Source organism: Trichosurus vulpecula, chromosome 2 (assembly GCF_011100635.1).
Source record: "Trichosurus vulpecula isolate mTriVul1 chromosome 2, mTriVul1.pri, whole genome shotgun sequence".
NCBI lineage: Eukaryota > Metazoa > Chordata > Mammalia > Diprotodontia > Phalangeridae > Trichosurus > Trichosurus vulpecula.
Genome location: NC_050574.1, coordinates 400,303,169 through 400,324,171, shown reverse-complemented (window position 1 = coordinate 400,324,171; position 21,003 = coordinate 400,303,169). Strand labels below are relative to the sequence as shown.

Here is a 21,003-nt window from a genome sequence, read left to right as displayed (position 1 = left end):
CTACCTATATGGAGTTACTCATATTTCAGGTCTTAGCTGAAGTCTTTAACCTCTGTAAAGATTAATTCTTTTATCTCCTCAGAACTTGATAGAACTTACTATTTAATTTATTTACCACCAGTCATCATACACTGTCCTATTTTTTGTGAGTGTGTGCGTGTGTGTGTGCGTGTGTGTGTGTGTGTGTGGTGTGTGGCCCCAAACCAGATTCATGGGGAGCTGTCTCTTTGACCTTCATGGATCCTAGGATCACTGAGTTTTTTTTTTTCTTTTTAAAGGTTACAGAAACTACAAACCTCACAAACCCATACAATTGCATAAGGCCAGGGCTACATATGTATGCATTCACACATATGTATATATGTGCCTTCCCAATCAACTTGTCTGCTACTTGAGTGCAGGCCTACATCCCTCATAGCACCTAGGATTTCAGGTAGACAAGTACACATTTCCTTTGAAATAAGCCAGAATACTTTAATAAAGGGTTCAATTATGGCCTCTCTACAGATGATACCCAGAAGTACACCCAATGTTAATCTCACTCTAGAGTTCCAGAGTTCTAGCTCCTTGTGTATGACTGGACATCCAGTAGGAATGTCAAACAAGATATGACCATCTTCCCCTTACTCCCTTCTACAAACTTCCCTATTTTTCTTGACAGCAATGATGCCAATGATCATATAGATCTGCAATTTCAGAATTATCCCTAACTGTTGTCATTCTCGTTCTCTCTCTCTCTCTCTCTCTCTCTCTCTCTCTCTCTCTCTCACACACATACACACACACACAAACACAGCGGCCAAATCTTATTGATTCCAACTCCATGACCCCTTTTATAACTGTCCCCTTCATCGCACTCACATGACCATCACCCTAGTTTGTGTACTCAGTCTCCTCTCATCTAGAATATAATAGCCTCATGTTTAGACTCCTTGCTTTAAGTCTTTCCCCTCTCCAATTTATCCTTCACATAGTTGCCACAAGAATCTCCATAAAGCACAAGTCTGAGAACAACAAACAAGATAATACACAAATGTAAAAGTTCTATTTAAAAGTTAGCTTTATCATTTTCCTGTACAAGGATGCCAATAGTGCTCTATTGCCTCTATTACAAACTCTCCAGGATAGTATTTGAAGCCCTTCATAATCTGACCTACCTTTCCATACTCATTTCACATGATTACCCTTAGCACATTCTGTGTTTCAGCCAAACCAGGCTACTACCTCTTCCACAAACTTGGCCTTGCATCTCTTTCCTCTAAGACTCTCTACACAAGCCCCCATGTCTGAAATACACTGCTTCCTTGCCTCTGCCACCTCTTAGAATAATGCCTAGCTTCATTGAAGGTTCAGCTCATATTTTACCTGCTATGGGAAATTCTTAGAAATAAACTTTTCTTAGGAAAACTCTCTCCACCTGGTTATCACTCCACCCTCAAATTATTATGTGTATAACTTAGCCCCCAATAGAATGTAAATTCCTTAAGGGCAGGTATTTTGTTTTAATTTATCTTCGAATACTGAGTACCTGACATATGCTAGGCAATTAATAAATAAATGCTCATTAGAGTAGATTTCCATAGAATAAGTAACAATTTATGTTGGGCTATTGGAAAATGCTTAATGTGAAAATATGTTATAAAGAATGTATATGTAAAGACTATATAGAATTGCATGTCATCTTGGGGGGGGGGGAGGAGACGGAGACAGAGAAAATTTAAAACTTATGGAAGTGAATGTTGAAAACTAAAAATAAATAAATTTATTTTTTTAAAAAAGAAAATGCTTAGAGAGTTAACTAGTGCTTGAAGTAAAAAGAAATGAGAGAAGAAAGAGGAGCCAGGATAGTTAGAATGACTGGCCTCCTTTCAGAAACTTCCTCGCCTACTTCTTCTCTTTCCCAGCCCACTAGGAAAGGATTAGAATAAGGAATAAGATAAGATAAGCAAATTCAGCACACTGGATTACTGTCAGGATAATATAATAAAAGGCATAGTAGAGATGGTTAGTCTCACAGACAGTGGTGGAATAACATCTTGCTCCTCTGGAGGAAAATGGTAATATGTGCAGCAGGCTAATTAATTTTAGAAGAGCAAAATCCTATCTTAAAATACCTGGATTTAGTAACACTATCTATCAAATCATATTTTTGTGTACATGCATAACTTAGAAACAACATACATCTCCTTATGTCACTGAAATTCTTTGGAATACATATTGTCCCCAACACCAGAGTAATTAATATATCAGGGTCCTTCTGAACTTCCTTATGTCTATATATAGCCATCCAAAAGTATGTGTAAGCATAAAAATTTGAAAAGCATCATTGGAAAGCCATCAGCTTTCTCAGGTAGGGGTCATTTGAAAAAAATAAGGACTTTCAAATATTTCGTTTCTAGAAGCAGTTATGAAAAATCCATTTAATATGTTTGCTTTTTTTTTATTTCGATAATTTGGAAATATGTAATAAAACTGCTTCCTTTTGAACATAAAACATCATCCTGTGTTCCCAGGACACACATGCAAAGCACAAACTAGTAGATTATACAACCTTTAAATGGGAACAGTTCAAATGAGATGAAAAATCCTGATGCTAAAAGAGAGCACAGCAAGATTGACCTGCACAGTTTAATTTGTACCAGAGGACAATTTAGCTGTCTCTGTTGACACACATTCTCAAAGACAAAAGAAACTGAGAACAAAGCTAGTTCACTTAACTCCACATTTTATGTTTTCCACTTCATTTGGTAGATTTAGACCTATTATCATCCACTGTTCAGTATCATAGCACACAATATTTGCATTCCTTTCTCAAACAATTAGTACTGGTAGACTTTCAATATTAGATCACCAGTTCTATATTCAACAACTCATGCTTTTTTAATATTATTTTTAAATAGACTTTCACGAATCAATATGCATATAGTACTAGTAAGGACTATTGGGTCATTCAGTCATGAGCAGAAATGAAGCTTCTAAATCCTACTTCCCTGGATAAGTTGATGCCCTAACAGAAAAGAGCTATTTCAAAGTTCATTTGGGTCTCCCTGACCCAGAACCAAACAACCTCAGAGAGATCTGAAATGTCCTCAAATATATTCGTTCAATGAAAATACCACAGGATGTACAGGTGAACTTCCCAGCCCCTCCAAAATACATGACAAATGAGTCATTCATTTTTCAGTAGGCTTATGATAAATAAGCTACTAAAAATTTCAAAAATGAATTTTGCCTCTCCTTTCAAAAGGGTGAATTCCCTGGTTATTATGATGAATGTGCCTGTTCAGTAACAGTGGTCATAAGAAATGTAACAACATCCATTGTAGGTTCATGAAATACAGATTCTTTTGAGAGCTTTTCACGGAATTGAGCAACCAGTCTCATAAAACTGAGAATTTTTTTTTGAATCTATTGATAGAGTTTGTAGAGCACCATGACTAAATAAGTTAGTTAAAACTGAGGTAGTGAGTCTTAGATATATATTGATAAGGGGAGGAGGGAAAAGAGACAATTTAACAGAGACTATAAATTTACTTTTCTTTAAGCAAAAGATATTTCAGGTATTGCCACAATGAGCTGGTCCATGGAAAAGTATGCAAATTCCTCTACATAACACTAAAGAGACTCTTTTATCAGCCAGGTGAATATCTCTCTGTGTGGTGTGTTCAAAAACTGAGTTCCTGGCAGAGACATCAAAAAAGTCCATGAGATCTTAAAACTGAAAGTGAAATAAAAAAAGGTGAGTTACTGAAATTTAATTTAACTTTATAGGAATAGATCTATTTATCATCACTCTTTCTCAGATCATCAACTGCATCTCCTAGCATTATTAAAGAAACAAGAACAGCAAGGCGTGATGCATGATTTTCAACTACTATCTACATTTTTGCCCCTGAATAGGTCTATATTTTAGGTATCCTTCCTGTTATAATACATACTTTTACCAAAAAGTCTATGTTTATTCTAAATCATTTTGCTGGCAAGATTAAGTGAGGTACAGATCTAACAGTGAAAACTAGAAGTTATTTATCTTGGGTCAGCTAGGCATTTCAAGCTAGACTTGAATTTTCTGCACTACTTGTATTTAGGCACTCAAGTTGGCTGAAAATAAATAGAGGCACATCATTTAAAAGGCCTTCCCCATTACTAAGGGCTAGAAGAGACTTTGTGTCATTACACAGAAGCATAAACATAATGACAATAACCATTCCACTAGAATACAGACATAGGTGACAAGACTATTGTAAAAATCTATCCAATTTTTCCTGAATATGTGCAAAAGCATCTTTTCCCATGTAGTCCACACGCCCTTCTTCCCATTTCCTCCTTTCTTCTTCTGCACTGGGTTCCTTGACTTTCTGTTGAATGGAAAGCTCTGTTACAGAAAAGGCCAAATCAACCTAAAAGAAATAAGATGACAAAAATCAGCACTTTCTTCTGTTGATCACAACAAAGAATTAAATTCTTGAAGCACGCTTACGGAGAACGTCTTCTTATGGGATCATATTTATTGACTGGATTTTTTAAAGACCACTAAATTATACATTTGCCAACTTCTCTTAAGCATTTCAGTGATTTACACATCAAATAAATTTTTTTTTTCTAGAATAGCATTTGACTTACTATTCCTCAAAACTATATACAGAGAGACACAGAGATACATATACATATATTGTAACTTTAAACTCATAGGAAATACCCTCAGACTTTGCTGAAAAGAAGTTTTTTTAATGTGTGCATATAATATAAAATCCTGATATATACACCCAGATTGCTTGATAAGAAAAATTGAATCATACTGATTCTCTCATTCTAATAATGTTGCCACTTCCTCATCAATTTGTATGAAGGGGAGGAAAAAGGAGAAAAGGAAGGAGAAACACATACGTGTCTTTCACAGTTCTTGCTGTTGTCAATATTATTATCTAATGACTTAAGAGTATAAATACATAAAGTATAACCTTAGTTCCTTGGAAATTGTATACATATACAGTTTCTTTTCTATTTGATACCTTTGATGATTGTTTAGAAATCTTGTTATTATTTATGCCTCTGCCTCTATAACTGAAAATGCTTTAGTTAGAATGGAGGTATTCAAGTTTTGAAGGTCAGGTATCTTCATGGCTTGTTAACTGTTGGAAAATGCAAAGTATAACTCCTGGCTGGGAGATCGTGAAAGGTCTTACCTGATGAGAATCACCTGCAACTTCATTAAAATTAGTATATGTGAACTTTAGATTTATTTCCATGTTACCTGATCGTACTAAATCACAGAGTAAGCCAACAACAACTGCCATTTGACTGAATTAAATAAAGTAGGATTATTCATTCAATCAATAAGCATTTATTAAATATCTACTATGAGATGGGCAAAAAGGCACTGGAAGGGCAAAGACAAAAAATAAAATGGTTTCTGCTCTCAAGGAGCTTATGCTCTATCTACCTAAATTATTATGCTACAAAATACTACGCACACACACACACACACACATACACACACACCATACACACTCACACTCACACTGACAAAGATCATTTGTCAAGTCAGTAGCAAACGTACTTAGGAGGAGAAAAGCAATACCTTCAGTTATCAAGTCCATAACTTTAAATCAAATGATGGAAATTATGCTGCTAGTGATGGCTACTGATAGCTATTTTCATAGCCCTGATACTCATAGAATCATAGATTCAGATGTAGAAAAGCTAAATGTATGGGGAAAATGAGGAAGCCCCAGGAGCTTAAGTGCTTTGCCTCATACCACAAAGGTGGTCAGTGGCAAAACGAGGATTTGAACTTTTGGAATTTGAATCTAGAACATTTTCACTTTACCACACTGCATTCCCATTAACTAAATGAAAATCTTATATGTCCAAAGGCTGTTCTTGCTCCAGGTTAGAAAGAGTGAGTTTCAAAAGGAGGAAGAAAACCAAAAGCACCAGTAGTGGGTCAGGGAGATTAAATTGGTATTCAATATATTGTCAAAACAAATACTAATCCCTCATTTCCCAAAATAAATATAAGAGTTTGAAATATATTGATGGAACTCATAAAATTCTATTCCAAGAGTCCTAGGGAATTTTGGTGAAAAAGAAAAAAAAATTAAGACCTTCCTTGCCAAAAAATTGCTACATCTAAGGATTATTTCTGAAACTTAAATGATTTTATACTTAATATTTTAGGGAGTGAATGTCTCTTTAGAATTAATATTCTCATGGGTTCTTAGTTTAATTATCTAGAACACCCTGGGACCTGTGGGATACAGTTTTGGAAGTACTGGACTGCAAATATCTTTCATAGAAGAAGCCGCTATTAAAAGATGACCCAGATTATTGTTTATAAGAATTTCAACTCCAAATTTGCTTTAATCTCAACTATGAGTTCAGCTCCCAGTCTCTATTTTCTCTGTTCTTTATCATTTAACTAAGAACCTAAGTGTATTAGAACTCCACAAAAAGCATGCTAAAAACATGGTGCCTCTTCTCAGAGTATGAATATAATTCTCAAGAATTCTTCCTTAAGAAAGAAAAATATAAAATAACACACATTTCATTTGACTCTTAAAGAAGCATTCCTTTCTCTTTGCCAATCTACATCTTTCCATGTCTGAAAAATATTAGGTTAATTCATAATCAGTCAGATACTCATTTTTAGAGAATGAAGTAACTTGCAAATTTATCATATTAGAAGATACAGTACTGTCCCCTTCAAATAACAATAAACTCGACCCCTGACTTTTCTTCATTTAATATACTTTCACCATATTATTTTTAAAAGTTAACATAATTATCACATACTGAGTATTTATATATTCAACAATTAGGCCATAAACAAATCAGCTACCTGAAGGGAAATCTTTACTGGGGACGGGAATCTGTTATTAAAGGGGAGACTGGCATGCTCTCATCTTAGTGATAATAATAAGAAAAAAAAATAACATCAGTAGAACTGATTCATCAGGCACATTAGACAAGGTGGGACATAAAGGTTGCGTATATCACCTCCAAACTGCGTAGAGGAACAGGGTCACTGGTAAACTGTGCAGATGGTTCATTTTTTGGCTCCAGGAAACACTCAGGAGAATTGGGTTCCTCTTTATGGACTGGCTGCTAAGAATATAACCATTTTTCCATTAGTTAACAATTTGATCTTGGGTGATTCGGCACTATGAAAAACTTATCAACCTTCAACGATTAAGTTGGAGGTCTGTTCTGATTTTTAATTTTGTCCTAGAAAAGACTAAACAAACCAGATTCATTCCTCCCCCACCCTCCCCAAACCAAAAACTACTAAAAGATAAATTGACATGCTTTCATTGTAATAATGTCAGACTCAAAAATAATGTTAATTAGTTGACCAAACATAACAATGTAGAGCTGCTTCATCACATATATTAAACAAGATAGGACATAAAGGCTGAAAATATCACCTCTGAACTGTGTAGAGGAACAGGGTCACTGGTGAACTCTACAAATGGTTCATTATTTGGTTCCAGTAAATGCTCAGGAGAATTGTGTTCATCTTTATGGACTGGCTGCTAAGAATATAACCATTTTTCCATTAGTTAATAATTTGCTCTTAGGTTACTAGGCACTAACAAAAATTGTAAAACATTGACCCACAGAAATCAAGTTGGAGATCTGTTCTGATTATGATTTTTGTCTTGGAAAAGACAAAATAAGGCAGTCTCATCAGCTCTAACCCACCTGAAAAAAAAAACCTCAAAACTGCTATTAAAAGGTAGATTAACAAACTTTTGCTTTAGTGAGGTAAGATTAAAAATTAATTTTAATTAGCTGAACAAACATAACATTGTAGAACTGGTTCATCAAGTTCATCAAGAGGACTGAATGAGAGGGGACATAAAGATTGTATGTAAAACTTCCAAAGTATGTAGAGGAATAGGATCACCAGTAAACTGTACAGGTAGTTCATTATTGGTTCCAGGAAACACTCAGAAGTATTGGGTTCTTCTTTATAGACTAGCAACTAAGGACATAACCATTTTTCCATTAGTTAATTTGTGTACCAGCCCAAGAGTCAACCCAGCCTCAAGCTATGTGACCCTGGGCAAGTCACTTAACCCCAGAATGCCTCAAAAAGAAAAAAAGTTAAAAAAGAAAACAATTTGTTGTTGGGAGACTGGGCATTGTCAAAAATTGCACAACTTATCAGCCTAGAGAAGATTCTGGGAAGATGGCGGAGTAGGTTAGAAAATTCCAAGCTCTCAAGATTTCCCTCACAAAAGAATTAAAATAGCATCTCAGGGTGAACAGTGTGGGTAAAAATCAGTAAGAAGAGGGGCATGACAAGGGACATTTTAAGAACATCAGAAGAAAAATCCCAGGCCAAGGTTTGGTCCCAGCGAAGAGTAAACACATCCAGGTTAGGGTCTGCTTAAACAACAAGCAGCAAGCCCTGAGATTAGTTGGTTTCAGAGGCTGCCTCAGCTCCAGCCACAGGGACCCCATCTCCCACCCCCATAGTGAAGGGAGTTGGGTGTCTCAGCCAGAAAAGATCAAAGGAACCTCTGCTGACCAGGAATGCCAGACCCAGCTGTGCTATGAAGAGTGCAGGGGCAAGAAGGAACCAGCACTGCAGAAGCAGTGGGGCAGAAATCCCCTGGTTGTGGACACTTGCAGGAGGTTGGAGGTTTGGCTTTGGTTCTAGGCTAGGAGGGAGAACTGAAGATCTGGGGCAAGAGCCACCATCTCCCATACTCCAGGGCTAGAGGTGATTACAAAAATTAAGTTATTATCACAAAAATTGTGCAGGCAAAGGAGAAAGAATCCAATGATGGAAAGCTATTATGGGAACAGAGAACATCTGGGTTCATCTTCAGAGCAGGATATTGAAGTAAAGAAACCCCTAAAGAATAATGTCAAATGATCATATGTCCAAAAAGAATTCAAAGAAGATCTTTAAAAAGACTTTAAAAATCAAATGACAGAGATGGAGGAAAAACTAAAAAAAAAATAAGAATAATCCAAGAAAAAACAAGAAGATTATGAAAGGAAAGTCAGCAAATTAGAAAAGAAGATCCAGAAACTTTTTTTTTACTTTGTTTTTGTTTTTTTATTTATTTTTTTTCCTTTTTTTCTGAAGATCCAGAATCTCAAGGAAGAAAACAACATCTTGAAAATTGGAACTGGGCAAGGCAAAGCCAGCAAAATTATAAGAGATCAAGAAATAATTAAGCAAAATATGAATAATGAAAAAATAGAAGAGAAAGTGAAAAATCTTATAAGAAAAACAACAGAACTGGAGAATAGATTAAGAAAACATAAAAATAATCAGACTAATTGAAAGTTATGATAAAAAAAGAATCTTGACATAATAATACAAGAAATAATTAGAGAAAATTGTCCTGAAGCACTAGAACAAGGGAGAAAGTAGAAATAGGAAAAAAAATCCATTTATCACCACTTAAAAGAGATCCTATGAGGAAAACTCATAGGAATATTATAATAAAATTCCAAAACCCCCAACTCAAGGATAAAATATTAACAGCAACAAGAATAAAACAATTTAAATATGATGGTGCCACACTAAGAATCATACAAGATTTAGTAGCAGAGACATTAGAGGACTGCAAGTCTTGGAACACTATATATTGAAGAGCAAAAGAAGTAGGGCTCTGGCCAGAAATATCATGCCTAGAAATGTTAAATATAATCCTGAACAAAAAAAAAATGGACATTTGATCGACTGTCAGACTTTCAAGACTTTGTTAAAAGAACAATGACGACAACCTAAACTTAATAGAAGATTTGACATACAAGAGCTGAGAGAAACATAAGGTACATAGCAAAGACTGACTATAAGGGATTCAATAGGGACAGACTGTTTACTTTTTATATATGTAAAATGCAAAACATATGTCAAAGATTCTTATTAATAATGGACAAGCTCATAAGAAAGACTGAGGTAAACCTATGGTATTAATTTAAAAAGTAAAACCATTTAGGAACAGCTCAAAAGAGTAATTATACTAATGAGGTGCAAGAGGAAGAAAGGATACAGAGGAATTAGATGGGGGAGGAGGGCTGGTAGATCTGGTAATCTACTTTCATGGGGAATGGGTTTAAGAGGGAACAATACATATATGTTTATAAGAGTATAAAAGTCTTCTAAATTCAAAAGAAATAAAATGGTAAGGGGATAGGGAGGGAGGAGAGGACAGGGGAGGGATCTTTAGAAGGGAGGGTGAGGGAATAGGTAAAAGCTCAGTATAGAATGGTGTTTACACGAGTGGGGATGGGAGTATATAAGAGGGATCTCTAGAGGGGAGGATGAGGGAATACGTTATAGGGCTATAGAAAGGTGTTTAGATTTATGGGAATGGGAGGATGGGGAGGAATCCTTGGAGAAGGGTAGGCGAGTAATAGGAGGGCAAAGTAGAGGGTAGAAGTAAAGTTGAAGAGGCAGAAGGGATAGGAAACAGGAGATATGCACAAAGATCAGGAGTAGAATTTGTTTGGGAAAGTATATCTCTATATATATGTACATATGCATATATATACATATATATATATAGCTATAGAAAACTATATCTTTACTTAATTGTAGCCTCCTAGGAGGAGAGAGAGAGGGTAAAATAAAAGAACAAAGTAAAAAAGTGCACAACAGAGAACAAAAGAAAATGTACAAGGAAGCAAAGAAAAGATGGACAGCTCTCAGCACAATGTGTAGTACTTATACAGGCTTTCTTGAAATGAAAATTTATTGTTACATATTTTGAATCCTCTTTTATATGCTACTATGCACATGCTTTCCCCCCCCTTTCTTACTTTGTATTTAAATTCCAATATTTAAGTTTATATGTTTTTGTATCTTTTTTCTATTCTGTACGCGTGTTCTGGTGTTTGAGTCTAAAATAAAATTAAAAAAAAAAACTTATCAGCCTATAAGAATCAAGATAGAGGTCTGTTGTAATTGGTTTTTGTCCCAGAAAAAAAAAATTTAAAAATCTGTCCCAACCACATTCCCCCCCCCAAAAAAGAACAACAAACCTCCTTTATCATGCTACTTGTATTTTCCACAATGTCAGTATTTAGTTCAAAGATCTAGATCCTGAAAGATCTGGTTATTTAATGTGCCAATAGGACCAGTCTCTATGCTTCTACCAGACATTTTTTTTCAGTTTATTATCATAGAACTCTTAGCACAGACAAGGATTTTTAGTAAAGCAAATTTACTTATAGTCTGTGCTAATGGATAAATGAGGTTCAAAAGTAAAAGTAAGGTCTTCATCACCAAACTCTCATTTTCTTAGTTAAGTTCAACCTAATTCCCTAATCCCCAAACATTTTTTAAAATTATCAGAAGGTGAATAAGACAACACTGAGAGACCTAGAGTTGGATCTCCTTCCAGTCATAAGATTGATCATAGATCAAGAGTTAGTGGGATCTTGGGAGGGTCATCTAGCTAAGCTCTTTTATTTTACAGATGAAGAAACTAAAATCCACAGAGGACAGGTGACTTCTCCAAGGTCACAAAGGTACTAAGAGGCAGACACAGGGTTTTCAGTTCTTCCAAATTTAAACCCAGCATTCCTTCCACTGTACCGTGCTTCCTTCTTGTCTAGCTTTTAGTTAAGGCACAAGAAAATAAAGAAATAATAAATTCAAGTCAATAAGCCTTAATTTGTCATGTTGATTTTACCAATAAGGAAACTGAAGTAGAGATCACGTGATTTCCCTAAGGTCACATAGCTGATTAAGTGTCTGAGGCCAAATTCGAACTCAGGTCTTCCTAACACCAGGCCCAGCATTCTATCCAGCTCCATACTACCATTAGAAAGCAATAAGCTGGGACAGCTAGATGGCACAGTGGATAGAGCAGCAACCCAGGAGTCAGGAGGACCTCAGTTTAAATCTGGCCTCAGACACTAACTAGCTATGTGACCCTGGACAAGTTACTTAACTCTATTTGCCTCAGCTTCCTCATCTGTAAAATGATCTGGAGAAAGAACTGGCAAACCACTCCAGTATCATTGCCAGGAAAACCCCAAATGGGGTCATAGAGAGGTTAGATAAGAGTGAAAAGTGACTGAAAGACAAAAATATGCATGGCATTGGAGACCCAAATACAAAAAAGGAAATAATCCATCTCTTTAAATAACATATACACATTCTATGAAATGCACATAAACAAAACGGCAAAAAAGAGAGGATTCCTAATGTGCCCATGACTATCAACAGGTTCCAGCTATGGTTAAGATGAGCCTCAAGCACAGAGTCTAGAAAAAGTTAGTATACTTTGCTTCCTTTCTACTCATTTTGTTTTTCATAGGTATGGGTGTTTGTGAAGGAATTCTATGAGCACACTTTATAAAAGATAGATTAGTTTATATGATTTCAGTTTAAACCTGATTCTCAAAACGATGAACAGCCTAGGAAAAATAGAAAGGTATTAGAGAGATGGGTTATAGAAGGCTTTTTAGAGAGAACAAAAGCAGCTACAAACACACATACCCCACTACAATTAACCTTTGACTCTTGCTTCACTCCTGCTTCAACGTTAAAAGACCAAATGACCATTTAGTCCAACCAGGGTGGCCACATGTGGCCCTGTAGGTCCTCGAATGTGGCCCTTTAACTGGATCCAAACCACACCTGAGGACCTAGAGGGCCACATGTGACCTCGAGGCTACAAGTCCCCCACCCCTGGGACTCCAACCCCTCACTTCATGGGTGAGGAAATTGGGGCTCAGAGGGGCCAAGTTATTTGCCTAAGGTCAAAAAACTAGTAAGTTGTGGCCTTGGGTTCTGAAACCAGATCTGACTACTACATCCAAACAACCATGGTCATTAATAATAATATTCAATAAATATATAGGCATTAGGGGTTATAGGATACTTTATATTTTATCCTTCCAATAATTACTAGCTACTAAAAATATAACAAATGAAGGACCTGAAGCTGAAGGAGGTAAATGATTTGCATATGGCCATACAGCCGGTGTCAGGGGAAGAATCCAAACTCAGATCTCTCCTAACTTCAAATCCAGTCTTCTTTCCATGATAGTACACTAACTTTTATTAATTCCATAGAATACTATGGAAGTCCTTAATAATTTCTCCCATTTAAAGACAAAAAGGTAACGACTAGCTCAAATTCCACCTTCTTCCATTTCCCCCAGCTGCCAATGCCCTCCTAAAGGCTCCTCTCTCCCTCTCCTTCTCCCTCTCCCTCCCCCCGCCTCTCTCTCTCTTTCTTTCTCTCACTCCATATATATACATATTATATATAGTAATAGACATAGACATACATATGTACGTGTGTGTATATGTGTATCTTATATGTACCTAATTATTTACAAGTTGACTTCTCCATTGAATGTGAGATCCTTTAAGGCAGGGGCTGTTTTTTACTTTTCTTTGTGTCCCTAGCACTTAGAACAGCACCTAGCACATAGCAAGCACTTAGATGCTTGTTGACTGTTAAAAGTTCCTCTTTGTAAAAAAAAACACTGAAATTTTATTCATTTTTTCCTCTTTTGGGACCAAGGGGCACAGGGTGAAGGGTGACACAGGAACTGTCCAGTGGGGTACTCAGGAAGAAGTAAGAAACACTGACCCATCAATATCAGGAAAATACATCAGTACTTGGTATATTGTTGGCATTCACCAATCCAACTGAATTTAAAAAAAAACATACTATTTAGGAAATGACTAGAGGAGAAAGAAGAAACATTTGTAAGTGTCAGTGGGATCAATACAAACTTGGAAAACTGAATCACATTTTAATGGACTCGATAATTTTTAGAAACTATATCATATAAACTATATATAACTTAATCATTAATAGAAATTTTCTCATTTTCTATTTTCATTTTCCAAAAATGTTCTTGGGATGGGCGGGAGTGGGGGGCTGGGAGAGGGAGGTATAGGAGAAGCAAAGAAGGGGGAGGAGAACACAGAAAGAAAGGAGAGATTTTAAAAAAAAACATACAAACTGAATTGAAATTTGAATAAGGCCAAGAAACTAGTTTAAGCCAAAAACCATAACACTTTTCAATATATGGAATATTTTAAATACACTGATAATTTTCACATATTTTAACATTTTAAAATTTATATCAGAAAAAAATAATTGTACTAACCATAAATTCCATCACCCCCTATGATATTACTAGCTTGCTTCCATATCATATCCATAAATAAATGTTTTAAAAATAAATTCCCAAACTTTTCCAACTTATTTCAAAAGAAATTAATAGTAGATAAAACATTTGGTATAAAATGTCATTTTGTTTTATTAAAATTAATAATTTCCTAAAAATCTTGGTTTGCATAAGGTCATAAACTTTTCTTAAGTGTATTCTCACTGATGCCAGAACTCCATTAAGAAGTATTTTTTTCCTCTACTGACCAATTTTTCTGGCCCAAAGCCACAGACTGTTCTCATTCTGGGAAACAGTGGTTGCCCACCAAGACAAATAGCTCTTTCTTACACATATTCATTAAGGAGGATATGTTAGGTTCTGTTTTTCATTAATTCCTTGTTTGAAAAGCTCCAAATATGGACTGTTTATCCTTTGTATCACATTATCTTGAACATTAACATGTTAATTCTTTCTACTTTGCTTTTATCCTATACAGACCTGACAATGCCGCCCAACTCATCCTCTTCATTTTCCACTTGATCTTTGAAAGCTTATGATTTTCATAGACATAGCAATAGGGAGTTTTGCACATTCGATCCATATTTCCCCTTGTTTTGTTTTTCTGTACATATTTAATCTTATTTACACAGATACCAAGATAATATTTATATGATTTAATCATGGCATGATATTAGTATAGTTTAAATAGCTCAGTTACATAAATGGAATGATTTCACATCTAACAGCTGCTTCAACATGGCAGGAATAAAATATCTTCCAGGATGGTCTTTAATAAGAACAAAAACTCAAGACAATACTAAGAAGTGGATTAAATGTTCGTATATGTCAGTAAGACTAAAAGTTCAATGTAAAAAAATCAGAAGCTACAGATGAAAAATTATAAAAATTGGATATGCCATGCCATCACACATTTCCTCCACCTACTCCTTTCTAGCTCTCTTGATGCTTAGTCTTCCCTCATTAAAATGTAAACTACATGAAGGTAGGGACTGCCTAGTTTGCTCCCTATTATTTGTTCCACTAGCACTTACCAGAGTACCAGGTACTGCCTAGTGCTTAAGAGATGCTTTATCAACCATTTCATTGTCATTCATAGGTAAAATGCTAATAATTTATCACCCACTGTATTCATAAATCTGTGCTCCTTTACTCTCACTTTTCTCTCCTCAAGCTTAAACTTACAGGTTGTATTTTTGAATAATGCTTCCAAATACTGATTCTTTTGCTATTCATTCAAGGGGAAAATTATATTGATCAGCAATTTGGCATATAACAGCAATGAATTTGAGGTCTCTGACAGATGCCTTTGAACATTTAAGAGATCTGAAATAATTATTTGGAAAAGATCAAAAGGTCTTATATTATGGTTGACAATAGAGATGTGTGACATAGAAAACTTCTCTAAAATAAAAATTCATTATTTATGTTTACTGAACGCCTAGTATTCATAAGGTCCTATAATATGCATATTTGGGGCTGTTCAGCTGTTTCAGTCAGTTCTGACTCTTTATGACCCCATCTGGGGTTTTCTTGGCAAAGATACTGGATGGTTTACTATTTCCTTCTCCAGCTCATTTTACAGATGAGGAAACTGAGGCAAACAGACTTAAATGACTTGCCCAAGGTCACACTGCTAGTAAGTGTCTGAGGACAGAGTTGAACTCAGGAAGATGAATCTTCCTCACTCCAGGCCTGATATTCAATGCACGGTGCCACCTAGCTGCCATAATATGCTGAAGGAAAACATAAAATTTATAAAGATATGATTCTTGCTGTCAAAGATTTTATGATCTAGATGGGGATGCTATAAATAATCTGAATCCGTTATCATGCACACAGCATGTCACTTAGTAACTCTAGGGTTAAAGACTGCACCTGTGATTTCACTGTTATAATGAAATCCCCATGAAGAACTTTCTCCATTGATGTAAGTCATCACTTTATCGGCAACCTATAGTCTTGCCTAAAGTCCTAATAGGTTAAGTGACTTGAGCAGCATCACACAGCTTTTATGTGCCAGAGATGGGAATAAAAGCAAGGTTTTCTTGCATTCAAGGTCAATTTTCTAGGTTGCTCAGTGGACAAAGTCATGGACCTAGAGTTAAGAAGAGCTGGGTTCAAATCTGACCTTAGTCACTTACTAGCTGTGTAACCTTGAAAAAGTCACTTAAACTCTGTCTGACTCAGTTTCTTCATTTTAAAACAGGGATAATAATAACACTTACCTCCCACAGTAGTTATGAAGATAAAATGAGATAACACTTGCAAAGTACTTTGTAAGCTATAAAGTAGTATATATGTGCTATTATTGTTGTTGTGCCTTTGTACCAAAAACAAATTAACATATTTTAATTACCTGTTAATTTTTTAAAAATACATTTTGCAAGTGCTCACACAGAGGTCAGCAGAAGAGATACAAGAACACTCTCAAGGTCTTTCTGAAGAACTTTGGAATTGATTGCACGACATGGGAGACACTGACATAGGACCACCCAACATGGCATGCCTGCATCAAAGAAGGCTCTGTGTTCTATGAACAAAGCAGAATTTCAGTAGCTCAAAAGAAATGCAAGATGTGCAAATTTAGAGAAATTTCTACTCCAAATGTTCATATGGACTACTTGTACCCAATCCGTGATAGTCATCTGAGCTCATACTGATCTGATCAACCACAGTCGGTCACACTGTACCTTGATGCCAACTTAGTGATGTCATTTTGGTCCTCTTTGAGCACAAAGGACAGCAACTAAAAGATCTAAAGGCCTCAGCAAGTACATTGAGTAAAGACTCTATTGAACGTTTTTGGAAATGCTTACACAAGACCAAAATATGAGGTATGGGTAGATTATGTCATATCACTGGAAGTATAAAGCACTGTGATGAAATCAAAGACCTATTCCAGTAACACTAAAATACTACTTTTCACAGTGGATAATAAGCTCAAGAAATTCATCAATCCAAGTTATGGTACATAAGTTTATTTTTGAAAAAAAAAACCTGTTATATCACTGGTATATGCAACTCCCTCTGCAATACAGAATGGTACCTGCTCTGTAACATACAATCTTAGAGAGTTGCCTGGGGCACTGAGAGGCTAAGCTAGTTGCCCATGGTCAGTGGTCACAAAACCAGCATATGCAAGATTTAGAACTTGAATCTAGATCTTCCTGGCTCCAAAGCCAATTCCCTATCATTATCTCTTGCTGCTTCTGAAGAGATGACATACGACAATAAATAGGTTCAATAAAATTTTATTTTTAAATATTAATTACAAATTCATGTGTTATTTTGAGAAAGCAGGATGCAATCCCTAATTTTTGGAAGCTGGCATATAGGAGGATAAATATGCCTTCCCATAAATGTCCCGCTGTACCATTGCCTGAGACAGACTACTGGACTTTGAGCAAGAAAGGAAATTCTTATGCTTATAAATCAATTTAGAAAGAAAATAATCTAGGAAAATCCACTTATTATATCATACAACTATGAAAAAAAATAATGGAAAAGATCAGGAGATTGAAAATCAAGAAAGGTCAGTTTTAGTTCCGGCCTTTTTACTACATGAGCTTGGCTAACTCACTAAATGTGTCTAAGCCTTCATTCCAAATCTGTAAAATGAAAGGGCTGAATCAGATGACCTATGAAGTCTTTTTCCAGCTCAGAAATTTTATGCTTCTGTAGGTGATCAGCAGGTGGCAGTCAAGCAACATGAAAAATGAAAGAGCGTCCACACAGAATGAAAAATATCAAACACATCTTAAAATCCAAAGATTATCAAGTACTGTATTTTACTGGATCTGTATTTTGTCCATCTGTACAATCTCTTCACACTTTCTCATCCTGTACAATTCTTAAACATGTCTTCTCCTTCCTCTGATTCTTTTAATACATGATAGATGCCGGGGAATCATTCAGGCTGGCCATCACTTACATGGTACTCTTGATACATGACCAGCCCACTTCTTTTGGGGGTTTATTAGTCTCTAATGATGCAGTTTACCCTATGTCTCACATACCAGTCATCATTGTTAATAATATGCTAGCTTACTAACTTATATTACTCATGCAATTCTCTTTTGATCATTGGGTCAACTGAAACTGTGATTCTTCTGATATCATGGCGGTTTGTGATTCACAACTATAAAGAATTAACAGGAGAAGCTTCATTTACAGCCATGGAGTTTTTTGGCAATGGGTAGTATGGGATCATTTAAAGTTCTGTGCAGTTTCCTCAACGGTATCTAGCACATTGTCCTCCTATTCAGTTCTGGGCTTGGCTCATTATCTGTCCAAACTGTCTGTCCAAGGGAAATGTACTGATGGACACTATGATAGATTTATCATCCAAATGCACATAACAATCTGGCCATAAGTATTTTTCATCCACTTTATTTTATTGTATAGATGGCCAGGATGGTCAAGTGCTAGAGTATGGCTTAAAACTGCTGGTATGGTAATGGTTTGGGGAAAAACACTTGAGGTAGTCATTTACGTGTGCTAAACATTGGCAGTGAATATTGATTTTTTTTAAAGTAGAATCAATGAGTCTAGTCTCCATCTGCAGAATGGGGTATGGCTTTATACATAATTCAACAGCAAACTGACAAGTGAGTTACCTACTAACTTGAAACAAATCAGACACTATTTATCTCGCCCTCAACAGTAATATTCCATTAGCCAGTTTCAGAATATTAATCTTTTAGAACATGCTAATGATAGGCATGGGGATAGGGCCTGGGACTGGACCTAGGACAACATGATATGATTGGTATAAGGAGCTACCAGTACAGTTCTGAAACTTCTCTGAAATTTACAGTCAAGACAGTTGCCTATAGGACTGAGAGGCTGTGATTAGCTCAGGGTCCCACAACCAGTCTTTGTCAGAGTGGGGCTTGAATCTAGCTATCTCTAGCTCCAAAGCCAGCTTTCTATTGACTGCAGTTGAGATTAAAGGAGTTAGTCAGGAAGTACTACGTTTCATGTTAACACCTCAATCTTGACCTTCAAATCCACAGAGAGTCTTATTTTACTTTGCATATGCTGATGGGAGGTCAGCAACTCAAGAAATACTGATTCATAAAATTAAGAATATCTTTATTTCATACATCACTGTGAGGTGTGATGTTTTCAGAAGACTCAAAATTGTAGATGACCCAAAGGATAATAGAAAAATGAGAGTACAATGGACATGGTCAAGAACTACATAATATAACGTATAACCTATGCCAAACTGCTTGCTTTCTCAATGGAGGGGGAAGGGTGAGAGCAAGAGAATTCAGAACTCAAAATTTGGAAAAAAGGAATGTTAAAATTGTTTTACATGTAATTGGGAAAAATAAATTATTAAAAAAGAAGAAAAAAGAACTACATATTATAAGAAATCATAGATAGAACAGGGCACAATTTGTACCATTTTCTCAAGTAATTACATTGAGACCATGGAGCAACTGAAATATTGACATAAGTGATGTTTTACATATGGCTACTTAGATACTTTAATGTATATTAATAGCAATCAACTTAAAACCTCAAATCAAACATCTTCAGAGTGATATCAAAAGTTATGTCAGATACGAACGAAAGCACCACTACCTTGGCATTCCCACATCCAAATTCATTATTACATATAAAACTAAAAGCTTTGTCAGGAAGATAAGAAGCCGAGCAATTCTTTTGAACATTGTTGTTTAAAATCAGAAATCTATTCTAATATCACAGAAAACTATTCTAGTTGGAGAGACGGAATGAACGAAACAAAATTTTTTAAATTTTTTCAAATATTTTACCCTAGCAGCCTGATGCCTTATTTTTATTTTTGCTGGCAGACATAATTCACTAGGCACAACAATGATACACATGACTATAGAAGTCTACACCAATCATTTAAAGTATTCTTTAGAAATCTCTTGTGAATGTGTAAAGTTAACTAACAATAATAATAGCATTTAAATAACCCTTTAATGTTTACCAAGTACTTTACGAATATCTCATTCTTTACTCACAATTACCTTTGGGAGGTAGATGCTATTATCCCCATTGCAAGTCAGACACTATGCTAAGTGCTTAGAGTCACAGAAATAAGTTACAGAAATAATGTTTCATTTGGTCCTCACTATAACCCTGGAGATAAATGCTAAATTCCCATTTTACAACTGAGGAAACTGAGGCAGTTAAGTGACTTGTCTAGGGTCATACAACTAGTAAGTTTCTAAGGCTGGATTTGAATTCAAATCTTCCAAACTCCAGGTCCAGTGTTCTGTTTATGGTGATACCTACCTGCCTCTAACTAAAGGCAAAGAGGTAGCATCATGTGATGAATAGAGAGATGGTCTTTGAGACATGAAGATCTGAGTTCATGTCCCACCTCTGACACATACTGACTCCAAGCAGGTGTGACTCAAGCAAGTCATTTAACTTCTCAGTGCTGCAGGAAACATTACAAAACTATAGATTTCAGAGAAGATGCTGACCTATACTGATAGAAGAATGTCTCATTGGGAACTTCAAGTGAACTCATAGGTGTAAGCATAACAAATAAATGAATGGATGGATAAAGAGAAAAACAGACAAATAAATAGATGAAAAAATAAATCAATGAATGAATAAATAATGACTGAATGGGTAAATAGATGAACAGATAAATAAGTGAATAAAGAGAAAAATAGATAAATAAATGATAAATGTCTCATTGGGAACTTCAGATGAACTCATAGGTGCAAGCATAATAAATAAATGAATGGATGGATAAAGAGAAAATAAACAAATAAATGATAAAAAATAAATCAATGAATTAATGAATGAATAAATAACAACTGAATGGGTAAATAGATAAATGAACAGATAAATGAATGAATGAATAGGTAGATCAATGAA

At 35.5% G+C, this 21,003-nt stretch overlaps 1 protein-coding gene across 7 annotated transcripts in view; it reads right to left on the bottom strand.

Annotated features, from left to right (window-relative positions):
- Positions 1-2,392: 2,392 nt before the first annotated feature.
- Positions 2,393-21,003, bottom strand: part of GYG2 (glycogenin 2) — a 58,076-nt gene continuing 39,465 nt past the window's right edge. For 2 of the 7 annotated variants that reach the window (XM_036745588.1, XM_036745592.1), the window contains 3 exons: positions 7,428-7,535; positions 7,000-7,107; positions 2,393-4,400 (listed from right to left, as the gene is read on the bottom strand). In XM_036745588.1, coding sequence (XP_036601483.1) covers positions 4,239-4,400; positions 7,000-7,107; positions 7,428-7,535 — 378 coding nt within the window. In that variant the 3' untranslated portion in view covers positions 2,393-4,238. The remainder of the gene's footprint in view (positions 4,401-6,999; positions 7,108-7,427; positions 7,536-21,003) is intronic. The other 5 variants (XM_036745591.1, XM_036745593.1, XM_036745589.1 and 2 more) reach the window with 4 other exon arrangements.